Source organism: Lipotes vexillifer, unplaced genomic scaffold (assembly GCF_000442215.2).
Source record: "Lipotes vexillifer unplaced genomic scaffold, Lipotes_vexillifer_v1.1 scaffold492, whole genome shotgun sequence".
Classification (NCBI taxonomy): Eukaryota; Metazoa; Chordata; class Mammalia; order Artiodactyla; family Lipotidae; genus Lipotes; species Lipotes vexillifer.
Window position 1 is genome coordinate 561,513 of NW_006780910.1, and position 14,977 is coordinate 576,489.

Here is a 14,977-nt window from a genome sequence, read left to right on the forward strand (position 1 = left end):
CTCTTTCACACTCTCTCAGACAAACAAGCTACTACTTGGTCCTTCCAACTTGGTGTTTCAGCTTAGGAACCTGCCTTGATTGTCCTGAAGTTTATTGGTTTCCCTCTATAATAGGTTCCCTCGGCAAATTGAGCGTTTCTCCTTTCAGTCATTATATTTGTTAATAATTACTAAACTCAGGAATCTGTTTATCTTACTTATCACTGGATTTTCAGGGCAAAGCGTACTTAGCATACTCCTGAGTAGGAGCTGTTAAGAAAAATTACGCAAAAGTTAGGCAAAAAAAAAATTACTGTGTGCCTTTTCAAAGTCCTATTAGATCACTGTCTAACAAGCTCACTGTATGCTCTAGGGGCAGGTATATTTGTTTGATGTGCAATTGACTACTTAGTAAGGCCCAAACTCTTCAAACTTAGATGTTGACTTATAGAAGATAGGTAAGTTGCAAAACATTTATTTTATGATCAAGTTGCAAATGACTTATTTCCAATAGAAGACACTCATGGTGATGGCTTATTGTTTTACAGGACGTTAATCATGTGTATCCACCTTTTCAGTCTCATTGCAGCGTCCCGCTTTTCAATGACCATATATATGCTTTGGTCTCTTGTATCTTCCTTTGCACCATCCTTGTCGTTTCCCTTACTAACCGAGTCAATGGATTTTAGACAGATGTTCACTATCTACCTGTATCTCTTTAAAAGTTATGCTTTGACAGAGCAGCTTAGTAGAAGTGCAAGAAGTCTTTGATGAGGGACTTTCCCCACTGGTCCAGCGGTTAAGACTCCATGCTCCCAATGCAGGGGGCCTGGGTTCGATCCCTGGTCAGGGAAACTAGATCCCGCATGCATGCCTCAACTAAGAGCCCTTGTGCCACAGCTAAGACTCAGCGCAGCCAAATAGATAAATAATTTTTTTTTTAAATAAAGGAAGTCTTTGATGACTCAGCTATAGCTGACTAATCCTTAGAACAGACTTTGACAGGGCTCTCGGGTGAAGGACGGATGGGCAAAGGAAGGGGGAAGGAGAGAAGTATTGGAAAGACCTCCCTGCTCTTGGGGACGAGCGAGGCTCTTTTTGGAGAGCAGAGAAAATCAATATCCACGCCTTGAAAGACTGAAAAGCAGTTTGAGAGATTTAGATCAAGAAGTGGAAAGAGACACAGAAAAGCAGTTGTATTAGCGAATATTTTTCTCCCCCAGAAAGCCTCCCCTTGTGCACATCTTCAGCTTAGATACAGGTGCAGGTGCCAGGGAAACTGGAGGAGGGAGCTCTGGGCTTTGGGTCTGTGCGGCAGAGGTTCCTTGTGCTCCCCAAGATCTGAGCCCCCTTACTTTCAGAGAACATTGCTAAACCACTGTTCCCAGCCTCCTTTGCAGGAACTAGCAGCCCTGTGACTGAGCTGCAGTCGGCGGAATTCGAGTGAAGGTAAGTGAGTCATCTTGAATCCTGGATCATAAAAACCTCCCAGGAGTAATTTTTACTCTTTCTTCTCCCATGCCTGGGAGCACGGAGACAGCTTCCAGGACCCGGATGAGGGTGCTGCCATTAGATGGAAGGAGACTTGGTCTCTGCCAAGACTGCATGAAGCAATTTCCCTATTGACCAACACTGGAAATGAACTTTTATTGGGTTAATCCATAGAGATTTGGGGGTTGTTTGATAAACAGTTGGCCCTATTGACCTTGTCACTAGAGGGCTCACCTCAGATCTCCCTCTTTCCCAAAGTCCTCCCTAACCATTCCAGTCCCAAAACTGGACTGAACCTTAGAACTGATCGTGAACTTAGAACTGATAGTGTATATGCTATCTGACTCATTAAACCTGGTGTTTAATCATGTACTTTGTGTGTTATGATTTAACCAAATATTACCCAAGCTGTGTTTCATGGAACACTTACCATTTAAGATAATATTGCATGGTATTCCATGAAAAAGGGGTTCCATGGGTAAATAAACTTAAGGGGCATTGGTTGAATGGGTTTCATTTTTACAGGATTTTCCAAAGCCTCTAATGAGATAATGGGACTTGTAAATGCTTAAAATGAGGTTCTAGAATACAGCCTTTCTCCCTTTGATCATGAATTTCTTTTCAAAGACTACAATTTGAGAATCATGCTCATGACCCTTGTAGAAGTCCTATGAGGTAGTGAATTTATTTTGATCGGATACTCTGTGTTCAAAGTATAAAACACAGTGCACACAGTTCTGCGGCATCAGTGTGAAAAGCTTGGCCTGGGGAAAGAAGCAGGGGGAAGCCTTTACGGAAACCTAGATATAAGAGTTGGGCCTTAAAAGATGAAGAGAGGTTTGCCAGCAGGGAAAGAAGTGAGAGGATAAGGAAACGTGTCCCGGGGAAAGGAAATGACATGAACAGGAGCACAGAGGCTGGGAGATGGTCAGAGAAAGGAGAGTCCATTTTAGAAATGGGAATCCCGCAGACCCACTTGAATTCCGCCTGCCAAGCTGTATCCCAGTCCCCTCCGGCATCCCTTGGGAAGAGTGGGCACCCCTCTCTCCTCTACCCCGAGACTGAAGGCCCCTGGAGGGCGGGAACCATGTCTTTCATTTCAACCCCCTTTCCTCTACGCGGCTTGGGACACAGTTCACATACACAGTTCACATACACACACAGTTCACATACACGTGAGGCCACACAGCCCTCTTTGTCTAAGATTTCTCCTCTGAAAATGAGAAAATACAATCCTCCCAGGATGGTTATAACGTTCAAATTTTGAAAATGTGGATAAAACATTCAGCACAGTGCCTGACATACAGTCCACGCTGAAGAAATGCTAGCTGTGAATGTCATTTGCTTAATAAATGTTTGTGGAAGGAAGAAAGGATGGAGAGAAGGCAGGAGATTGCTGGCAGAAGAAAGGTCAGCTGCCCCATTGCACGGTCCCGCTTCACTAGCGAGCTGAAAGGCAAATGCCCTTTACCCTGCATTTCAGGAACAATCTTCCTTGGTCTCATTTCTCAAAGTGGCTGTTTTGGAGGCCCTGAAGTGAGTTGCTGGGTCCAAAGTCAGCGCATGCTGCCAGGGCAGGGGGTCAGGGGGAGATCATTCTGAACACCAGGGGACCACAAGGAACGGAGGGTTCTTTCGGGGAGGACACCCCAGCCACTCCTCATGGCGAGGCCAGGCCCTGTGAGGCCCAGAGGCTGCAGGGAAGCACCCTGGAGGGTTTACTCTTGACATTGGCCCATGAGTTCCTGGGATCTGATGAGAAGCCACAGGAAGGAACAGAGAGAGCCTGGCCTCCTCGTCAGGGGGACTGTGTACCTGATAAATTATAGTTTTATGGTAAAATGCATGACACGGAGAGGCCAGGGACCCAAAGACATGGGCCGGATCTGTAAAGACAATGAATTCCAGGGGAGTTTTAAGCCCAGCCCTGACTGCCTCTGAGGAGACATGAGGATAAAGAGAGGGAACAGGCCATATATGAGGACTGGCCTCTTCCCCCACTGTTCCACGTGAGCCAGGCACGTGGCCAATAGATGGGACATGAGACAGGGAAGGAGGAGGCAGCTGGGGAAGAGGAGAAAACACGACGGGGCCCATACCAGGTATGGGGTCAAGGGTGGCCAGCTTTTCGTAGAAACAGTATTTTGGGAAATGCCTTGCTCCCGGGGCACAGCGGCCCGACACTGACTCATCAAAGGGGATGTAAAGCTTCTCCTTGTATGACATTTGCCATCCCCAGGGCTACATGGGACTGGGTTGCATCCTACCCAGGAAGATGGGACCGGCATCCAAATGCTCCGACTTTACCTCTGGTTTTTGCAGGGAGAGGAAACTATCAAACTCTTAGAGGAAAACATAGGCAGAACACTCTATGACATAAATCACAGCAAGGTCCTTTTAGCTCTACCTCCTAGAGAAATGGAAATAAAAACAAAAATAAACAAATGGGACCTAATGAAACTTAAAAGCTTTTGCACAGCAAAGGAAACCATAAACAAGGCAAAAAGACAGCCCTCAGAATGGGAGAAAATATTTGCAAATGAAGCAACTGACAAAGGATTTATCTCCAAAATTTACAAGCAGCTCATGCAGCTCAATATCAAAAAAACAAACAACCCAATCCAAAAATGGGCAGAAGACCTAAATAGACATTTCTCCAAAGAAGATATACTGAATGCCAACAAACACATGAAAGGATGCTCAACATCACTAATCATTAGAGAAAAGCAAATCAAAACTACAATTGAGATATCATCTCACACCAGTCAGAATGGCCATCATCAAAAAATCTAGAAACAATAAATGCTGGAGAGGGTGTGGAGAAAAGGGAACCCTCTTGCACTGTTGGTGGGAAGGTAAATTGATACAGCCACTGTGGAGAACAGTATGGATGTTCCTTAAAAAACTACAAATAGAACTACCATATGACCCAGCAATCCCACTACTGAGAAAACCATAATTCAAAAAGAGTCATGTACCAAAATGTTCATTGCAGCTCTATTTACAATAGCCCGGAGATGGAAACAACCTAAGTGCCCATCATCGGATGAATGGATAAAGAAGATGTGGCACATATATACAATGGAATATTACTCAGCCATAAAAAGAAACGAAATTGAGCTATTTGTAATGAGGTGGATAGACCTAGAGTCTGTCATACAGAGTGAAGTAAGTCAGAAAGAGAAAGACAAATACCGTATGCTAACACATATATATGGAATTTAAGGGAAAAAATGTCATGAAGAACCTAGGGGTAAGACAGGAATAAAGACACAGACCTACTAGAGAACGGACTTGAGGATATGGGGAGGGGGAAGGGTAAGCTGTGACAAAGTGAGAGAGTAGCATGGACATATATATATACTACCAAACATAAAATAGATAGCTAGTGGGAAGCAGCCGCATAGCACAGGGAGATCAGCCTGGTGCTTTGTGACCACCTAGAGGGGTGGGATAGGGAGGGTGGGAAGGATGGAGATGCAAGAGGATAGAGATATGAGGACATATGTATATGTATAGCTGATTCACTTTGTTATAAAGCAGAAACTAACACAACATTGTAAAGCAATTATACTCCAATAAAAATTAATTAATTAATTAATTAAAGATGAGGAGCCTGAAATCCAATTTCTATCCTTAGATTAAGTAACTTCACAAGTAAGAATCAAAGAAGCTCTGGGAGTTCACACACACAGGCAGAAAGATTCACTGCCAAATTATCATAACAGTGAAAGACTGAAAACCTCCTACAAGCTTGCTTTTGGGGGCTGGTTAGTAAGTTATGGCACTGCATTTAAAACATATATATTCATGTCTGTCTAAATAAAGAAATAAAATATTGATTATTTTTGGACAGTGTAATAGGTGATTTTTGTTTTTTCTGTTCTGAAGCCTAGGAGCCGGGGTGGGGGGGGGAATTCACCTTTGCTTCTGTTTATAAAACACTTTCTCAGTGTAAAAAAATTCATAATAGTACCAAGAGAGAAAAGAGAAATAAAAAATAAATAAGATAAAAAAAGAGATTATGGATTATCTTCATTCTCTTCCTCATGCTTTTCTGTGTTTTTGAGTCCACTCTAAGGGTTTTACGATTTGAACTGGAACAACAACTGTTCATATTTTAAAAGGCCAGCCTACCCCCAAAATAGCTTGCTGTTTGTCTCTGTGAAGGGGCCTGAATTTCTGCCACTGGCTAGACGTTTGTCCTCAGGCACCATGAGCACTGAGGTAAGGGTCAAAGGATCCAAAGTTCAGCATGGGACCTTAGAAAAGTTATTTACTCATGTTGGGCCTTAATGACTCTATCTGTAAAATGGGAACATCTGCTTTGCTTACTGAAAAGAGCCCTTGTGAAGAGCAAGTTCACAACCTGCTCAAAGACCACATAAGTGGAAGAAGAAAACAGAGTCCTGAAGAAATGCAGAGGCTCCCAGTAAGTTACAGTAACCATCGCTTTTGTGAAAGAAAACAGCTTCCACGTCATTTAAAGATTGAGGAACCATTTGCCTGGGCAGAGAATAAAAGACCATCAACATGATGGTGGCATTTCTCACCTACGGGCTGCTCCTCCCTGGAACACTGCGCCCTAGAAAAGGGGAATGATTAAGATCCCTGACCCCGGTCCTTCACTTAGAAATATTAAAGGACATGGGACACAGTCCGTGTTCTCTGTCAGATACATCAGATCTTTTAAATTCTGACCACAACCCACCGCCCAGGCTCCTAATCTGACACTCTCAAACGCTCACACCTAACACACCAGCCAGCCATTCCCCAAATATTCCAGATACTTTCAGAACGCTGAGCCTTTGCATATGCTGTACCCTCAGCTCATAAAGCCTCTCAGTTCCTTATTGGACTAGCATCGTGTTCTCAGGCTTTGAAATCCAGTTCCAGTGTCACCACTCCCTACAGCTCCACCGTACCTGGCAGAGTTGTTAGTAGTTTAGTGTTTCCGAAATGCTTGATTTAAACCTCTGGAGTTGGACCAAGTCAGAAATAAAGGTAATTTACATATGTGTGTGTGTGTGTGTGTGTGTGTGTGTGTATACACATCACTTACATACATATATGATACATAAACAATAGTTTCTGGATGTAGATAATGATCTGTATTTGCTTCAACAATAGTAACCATGATAATGATGTTGCTGAAGATGTCTAAGTAGGCACTCAATAAATGTCTGTGGTACAAGCAAACAAAGACACATTGCTCCAAAGGAAGGGCGGGGAGTCTGGTGCGGCAGGGGAGGTACTAATAGAATCTCATCAGAGGGACCATGGACTCACGGGGTGGTCTGCATCCAGTTCCGCTCCATAGCTGAGAATCTGATTGGCAAATTTGTCGAGCTCTTGAATGGTTCTTGGGAACCAGGGCACTGCAACACAGAAAGGGCATAGTCCTGAGCAGCAGATTGGCAGGACATGGCCAAAGGCCTCACCGAGATCAGAAGCTTGGGACCAGCTCCAATTAAAGTCCATGGTGGTGGCAAGTGGGGTCCCAGATAACCCCCGAAAGTCAAATCTTATTTTCCTTGGAAACTAATTTTATTTACTTATTTGCTTATTCAACATTACTGAAGTATAATCAACAAAAATTTAAGGTATTTTAAGCATATATCATGGGGATTTGATAGACATATACATGGTGAAAGGATTCTCCCCATTCACATGCATCACCTCATATATTTATCTTTTGTGGGGGGAGGATTCTACTCTCTTTGCAAATTTCATTGATGCAGTACAGTGTTATCGACTATAGTCATTATGTTTTACATTAGATCCTCAGACCTTAGTCATCTTATAGCTGAAAGTTTGTACCCTTTTACCAACCTCTCCCTATTTCCCGACCCTTAAGCCCCTGGCAACCAGTTATCTACTCTCTGTTTCTATGAGTTTACCTTTTTTCTTTTTGAAGATTCCACCTAGATGTGATACCATGCAGTATTTAACTTTTTTTTTTTTCTGTCTGACTTATTTCACTTAGTACCTTGGAAACTAATTTGAAAACACATTCCTAAACATACTCTCTTTCCTGGAAATTTTCTCTGAATTGTCTCAAAATTCATCTCCTTTCCACCTATCGTGGCATAGTGGAGTGGTTTTGAAGGTTTACTGTAGCAGCAGAATATTTCATGTAATATGTGTTTCAGGTATATTCCGGAATACAAATTAGGTAAAACAGAGCTGTTCTACTGTAAGCACAGATGAGCCCGTGAGCTCTCTTCTCATGACCCCATCTTCCTATCACGAGTCTCCCTCCCAAAAGGGCCCCCAGGGACCCCAGCAAAACCGTTTGATGCCAAAGCCAATTTGAAAGCCACTGGTGACATAGAATGAATGTAGTCCAGCAGTTTGACGATGCCTTGCAGCACCTAAAAATCTGTGGGCTTGTTCTGAAGCAGCAGCATAGTGGGAGAGGAGATGGGGTCTGCGTTGTGTGACCCACAGTGACTGGGTCCTGCAGAGGGACCCCAGGGCAAAGCGCAGGTGGTAGCTCCTAAATGTATGTGGGCTTCAAGAAAGAAGACACACTGGGAGTGGAGCCATCCTAAGAATGAACAGACGAGGCCATTTTGAAGTGTAAGTTCCAAGAAGTCAGGAACCAGGCAGGAGTGCACTGTAGTTCTAGGTGCATGGAGGGAAAGGAGGGAGGAAAGTTTAGGGGAAAAGATGCTGAACCTACAGCCAATTAGGTCTGGCTTAGAATCTAGGCCCTAGCTGCCTATTCATCTTCTCTGTGTCTCAGTCCCAACTCCGTAAAACGGAGAATAGCAGCAACAGCAATAGAAAGTATCCCAAACAATTTTTGAGACCTTACCATGTGCCAGGCACTATGCTTAGCATTTTTGGTGAAATATCTCCTTTAATCTTGGGATTGTTGCGGGGTGTAAATGAGAATGCAGGCAAAGGGTGCAGCCGAGTGGCCCACAAAAAGGTAGCTTTCCATCTCTTGCACGTTATTTCTGATTCTGGCCCTGCTCGGGTGGGGCAGGAAAGAACATGCATGCCATCTAGTGGCCAGAGTGGGGAACTGTCTTCCATGGTCTATAATAAGGGCATCATGCAGACAGGAATCAGCCGCATTCCACCAAAAGAAGATGCTTATCTGAATAGCGGTAATAACGGTCCATTTAGAGCCTCGCTTCCATAGATCTGAGATGCTAAGCTTTCTACTTCCTATGTTAACAATAAAAACTAACACTGAGTATCATTTTAAATACTTTAGTTAGTATTTGTACTATTGGTGGGTACTGTGGGTCTCCCCATATTATAAGTGAGAAAACTGAGATGCAGAGAGGTTAAGTGACAAACCCAAATACACACACTGCTAGGAAACAGTGGATTCAAGATTGGAACTCGGGCTTGGATGACTCTGTGGTCTCAGGTCTGGACCGCAAAATCTGTCCTGCCAGGTATGGGGGTGGGGCGCACAGTGGTTGTGAGGGCTGGAGCCTGACGGCCTGATTGTCTTTACAGTTTCCCACCTGAAGGCTTCCATGCCCCTAAAACCAGCCCACTTCTCAAGGTGGGCTCCCTATGATAGTAATAATGGGAACAGACGTAGTAATTCCAGCTAATGCTTATATAGCTCTTGCTGCGTGCCAGGCACTGTCCTAAACACTTTACATACCGTACCTCACCCAAGTCTCCTAACAGGCCCATGAGGTAGGAGTTATTATTATCCCCATTTTACAGAAGAGGAAACTGAGGAACAGGGAGGGTAAGTCTCTTCATGGACCTCTGCGGTCCCAAGGGCTAGACTTTGGAGTCTGGGATGACTCAGCACCATGTTCTGCTCACTTAGCATGGGACCTGACTTCCCACTTTGTCACCTGAATTCTCCTCAAGCTTTTCTTTCTCCTTGAATCCAGTGCCTTCCCTTGCACAATGGACCTCTGTTGTCAGCACTGAAAATGGGGTCTATTCCCTACCCGAGTTTGGAAGGGCCTGAGGAAGGACATCCTATTGCAGTCAGTCAGGACTCGGGATTTCCTCCAAGACCCTTCCTGGTTCTCTAGCATGTTGTCACCCTGTTACCTCACTTCCAAGGCAGTCCATCCCCACTCGTTCATAGTCTCTCTTTTGCCTAAAAATTATCCATAATTCTGGCAATAACAGCTGCCCCCAGACCCTTCCTGCTGCACCCCTTTCTAACTTGGGGGGGGGGCGGGGCGGCTGTTAGCCCTGCCAAAGGCGTTTCCATGATTATGTACCGAGCATCCACTACTACCAGGCACTGGACGTTGAGAGGTGAATACAGTGGAGTCTTCATGCCTGTGGTGCTTATATTCTAGTGAGGGTGACAAGGAGTAAACAATAAATAAATTTAAATCTGTAACAATGCCGGGAAGTTCCTAAAGAAGAACAAAGCAGTACAAGGAGATGGGGATACTATTTTATACAACATCCTGTGGCTCCAGACCCCAGGGTGAGGGTCCTAGAGACATGACACGATCTTGCCATGGCTCAAGGGGACTGTTATAGCCAGAGTCTGTTCCTAGATCTGTCCCAGATCTGGTTCCCTATTTGCCTCAGGGAGACACAGACTGGTCATGGTTAAGGGCCTGGATAACAGAGCCACACAGCCTAGGCTTGAGTGCTGTCTCTATATTTACCCTCTGTGGCATCCAGGACAAATTATTCCTCTTTGCGCCTCAGTCTTCCCATAAGTAAAGTGGGGATAATAAAGTATACTTTATAGAAACAACATAAGTTTAAAAGAGTTAATATGTGTGATTTGTTGAGAACAGTGTCTGGTACATAGTAAATACAGACTCATGTTGGAAATATTGTGGGTTCAGCTCCAGACCACCGCAGTAAAGAGAATAGCACAATAAAGTGAGTCACGTGAATTTTGTGGTTTCCCAGTACATATAGGAGTTATGTTTACATTATACTGTAGTCTGTTAAGTGTGCAATAGTATTATGTATGAAAAAACAATGTACATACCTTAAATAAAAAAATACGTTATTGCTAAAAAATGCTAACCGGCATCTGAGCCTCCAGTGAGTCAGAGTAGTGACAGCAAAGATCACTGATCTCAGAGCACCATAACAAATATGATCATGAAAAAGTTTGAAATATTGTGAGAATTACCAAATTGGGACGCAGAGACAGGAAGTGAGCCAATGCTGTTGGGAAAATGGCACCAATAGACCTGCTTGACACAGGGCGGCCACAAATCTTCCATTTGTAAGAAACACAGACTCTGTGAAACACAGTAAAGCAAAGCACAATAGAGGAGGTACGTCTGTACTAGTATTATTCAGCTGCAAGCTCCAGGGATTTTTTTTTTTTTCTTTTTCCTCTGCCGTTAATATAGTGCAGGGAGCAGAGTAGAAAGTCTTTCCGCAAGGCCAGGAAGTCAACCACTTATCCTGTTGTGTAACTGAGTGCGTATTTTATCTCTCAGAGCCTCAGTTTCTTTAGCCACGAAATGGATTAAAACTGTCATTCCCTATTATTGCCATCATTGCATACATTAAATGCTATAGGAAATGGGACACATCTTAAAAATTCAAGCTGGGGGATTCACTAGCCGCTGCAGTCCCTTTGGGGTTTCATATTCCAACTATGGAGGGCTGAGGCTGGCCAGAGGACACATGAAAATATATTGGTACTTCCAGTCAATTAATGTGTCGGCCTCGCTTGTTTCTGGAAGTAGAGCCACTGCATTTCTTCAGGATCTAAAATGCACGGCCCCCACCATTTCCCTTTCTCTCACCCAAGAAACAGGGCTCTACCGCAGAGAGAAGCTTTGCTGTCCCCGCCTTGGTTCACAGCTGGGTGTGCGGGCCGGCTCCCAACTGAACGCCAGAGGGCAGCAGAAGCAGCATATTTTCAGCTTTGGCTGACTTTTTTTTTTTTTTTCTTCTCTCCTCCAAAGGGAAAACACTTTGTAGTTGGGCCACACGGCTTGGTTCAGACCTCTTGGTGGAAAAAAATATCAGAGAACTTGAGAGGGCTGCAAAGACTCAAAGGATTCAAGTCTTGGCAAAGAGAAGGCAAAGGTCGAAGCAACTTAGCAAGCCCCAGGACCTAGTCAGGGAGACTGTCAGGGACCCCCAGGGGAGGGGGCACTGCAAAGCCATGGGGTGCTCACCCAAGTCAAGGGGCCTTCAGTGGCTTCTGGGCCCCATCATCATCCAGAAAAGGCCCAGAACAGAGCAGGCTAGAGAAGTGGCAAAGCTTTGTGGCTAGTCACACAGACTCTGGAGCCAGACTGCCTGGGTCCAAATCTCACCTCTGCTACTTTGAGATGTTGAGACTTTGTGCAAATTACTTAACCCCTTTGTTCCCCAGGTTCTTATCTGTAAAACGGCTAAAATAAGAGTACGTACTTCAGAGTGTGTGAGGATTAAATGAGCTAAGGCAGGACTAGGACAGTGCTTGGCACAGATACTCACATTATGAGTATTTAGTATTATTATCACTATCGTGATCATTATTATCATTAGAGAAAGCCAGGTAATAAGGGGGGATGGGCCTGCTACACACTTTCTCCAGGCAGCAGCCCAGTCCTACCTTTACATCGGTTCCCCCATCCCCTCCCTCCCCAGACCTCATGTGAGGTTAAGGTGTCGTCTCCCGGAGGCCCTTGGGTACAGCCTCTGTGGTAGAAAAGAGGACCCAGACTGGGCTTGACGATTAAGAGTAGTTCACCAGCCGTCAGCCTGGGAAGCAGGGACGAGCAGGGCTTAAGGAAATGAGACCCAGGAGAGTCAAGTTCTGGGTGTTGGGGGGTCGGGGGGAACCAAGGTCCTGCCATGGCTCACTGCCTGGGGAAGAGGCCCAGCTGAGCACGGCTGGGAAGCAAAACAGGGTGCGGACCGCAAGTGCTAAAGGCAGGAGACTGCAGAGAACCGACTGGAAGCCGGTAGGTCTGCGTTCAAGTTTCAGCTTTCCTACCCATCCCTCCCACAGAGAAAGTTCCTTGATTCCTGAGTTTCTGGCTTCTCATCTGTGAAACAGGTGCGGCAGCCAAGCGCTCACCTACTCTTCGGTTAGGATGAGAAGCCACTGACCCCCAGTAGGTAGACCTGTGTCATCATTACACTTGAACCTCTCAAAAAAAAGTCCCAGGGACACTTGTCTGGTTAAGTAAGTTTCCGCAGGCCACTGGTGGCAGGGGCAGGGCTCATACTTGTGTCTCCATCCTCGACACCTGGGCTTTTCTAATTTTCCCAGCCCCAAAGTTACAGTTACCTTTTCTTCCTTTAAAGTTACATTTTTTGTGAGCTTCCCATACATCAGAGGCTGCACTAAGCACTTTACTTCCATTGTCTGTTTTAATTCTCAGAGTAACACTAGGGTGGGTAGACACGATTATTTCCGCTTTACTGATGAGCAAAGTGAGGCTCAGAGAGATGAAACGACTTGTTCAAGATCACAGCACCGGCTGGGCGGGAATCCGAACTCTGTAGCTTGTGCACTGAACTTGTGCACTGAGCTGTGCTAGGCTGCTTTAGAATAAGGTGCAGGTGAGCGGCCCTTGACTTTAGATTTCTGTTCTCCTGCCTGGAGAGGGGAAGGAGATGACAAACTAACACAGGAGTTTAGAGGGGCTTGAAGAAAATCCCTAGGACAGTCTCGGGTCCTCACCACCTTCCATCCCGAGCCCCCCTGGCTTTAGGGACGGTAACTATTTAACACCTAAGTCCTCGGTTCCTCAAAGACACCTCCAGTGTCTTCTTTCTCTTCTTCAGTGACACTCACAGGCCCTTCCCCTCCCACCCAGTCTCACTCACAAAGCCGGGAATCGAGACTGACCCCAGCGACCCAGGCCTCTGTTTCGAAAAGTTAAATCAGATTAGCTCATTAATGACCTTTGCAAATACATCCGCGGTGGGCTGGCCCCTGTGAGCCCCTCCACGGGCTCTTGGGCTGCGGGGCTCCGCAGTTAATGAATGGCTCGGGCAGGCTGGTGCAACAGAGGCCCTCTGTGAAGAAAGAAACATCCGGGGTGGGGGCGGGGTGCGGATCATTAATAAATATTGATTTGGCTCCAAGGGAAGCAGCCCGAGGGAGAGCTGGCCCTGGACACCCACGTCGTGGTCTCATTAAGTCGGGGTCAACTGCTCAGCCTGGGCACCGAGGGGCGGCTGGCTCAGGAGTGCTCCTGAGCAAAAGCCTTCCGCAGCCCCCAGGCCTGGCTGGAGCCTGCTTCCCGGCCAGCGGGTCAGAACTGGCCCATTAAATTTATAGCAGTTCAGGGTGCAGCCTGGGTCCTATCTAACCCCCTCCCTCCACCAGCCCCAGGGTGTCGCCAACAAGGCACCCCGGCTTGCCTCAGACTTCTGTCTCCAGGCTGTCTCAGGGAGAGCCATAAATCCTCAGCTTCCTAGGCCCAAAATAGAAGGGTGTTTTGCACCCCTTCTTCCCAGGCTCCTGGATGTCCCCTCCGAAGCCTCCGATGGCCTCCAGCTGGGCAGAGAAGCCTTTGCTGTGCTGATCGCAACAGATGAAGACTTCTGAGGGGGTTAGTTTTCTCTTTTAAGGAGCTTCTATTTTCTTTTTTGAAGAAGGAATGCCCTTCAGGAAGGTCTTGGCGAGAACGGGTGACCCAAACGCTGGCCGACAGAGCCAAGCTGGTCCCTGCCTCGTGGATGGAGCGGAGGCGTGGTAGGGCAGGGCCCACTTTTATCACTGACAGCCCAGGCAAAGCCTTTGATCTCTCCGTCCACAGGTCAAAATGAGAATGAGAACCAGATGAATAAAAGGAGCCTAGCAGGAAGTAAAGAGTGAAATGGTGTGGAAATGAATAAATGGATGGAATGAGTGAAAGATACAAGGGAAATAATGAATAAAGAAAAGGGCATTTATTCCAATCACCAATCTAACCTGGAGCTATCCTCCTAATAGCCTTTTAAAGATGTCACTTATCTTATAAAGTTCCCTACTGGCAGGTTGTCCACCATATTCCCAAATACTGAATTCTGTTTTCTGAGCGCTCACATTGCCTGAGATCTGATTACTGGCTACTTACAGTCAACCTCCATTGGATCAAACAGAATGCATCTAAAGCCTTTTCCATATGTCTGTCCCCTTCCAGGAGCCCCTCCTTGGCCCTGCTCCCCCTCTCCCTACCATGCCCAAGAATGACTTCAGTGTATCTCCTAGGTGCTCCTGACACACGCCCACTTCCCTGTCCCTGCAGAGACACGGCCAAACAGCAACTACCTCCTACACCATAAGACATGTGAGTCAAGGCACCACGTGTGTTGTTTTCCTACTGCATCCCTCCATGCGGCTGCCACTGAATGGATGCTCAATAAATATGAGTTGCATGAATGAATGATCAACCGAATTAGGGCATAAATGTGAATGAAAGAAAAGAAGGTGGTAAGGCATACTCTGGTTTTTGAGGAGTAGTAAGAGAAAGAGGAAGAAAGCCCCAATCTTCAGGATTTCAATAAGTAAGAGCCACGTAATTCATAAAATACTAAGGAAAAAGAGAATTCTAGGGGGAAAATGGCGTCGAATGCTACAAATATTTCAAAGAGG

The 14,977-nt window shown here is 45.7% G+C and overlaps 1 protein-coding gene across 1 annotated transcript in view; it reads right to left on the reverse strand.

The window, feature by feature from the left end:
• Positions 1-14,977, reverse strand: part of PAH (phenylalanine hydroxylase) — a 73,297-nt gene that overhangs the window by 29,939 nt on the left and 28,381 nt on the right. Inside the window, exon 4 of the mRNA XM_007454270.1 lies at positions 6,760-6,848. Coding sequence (XP_007454332.1) covers positions 6,760-6,848 — 89 coding nt within the window. The remainder of the gene's footprint in view (positions 1-6,759; positions 6,849-14,977) is intronic.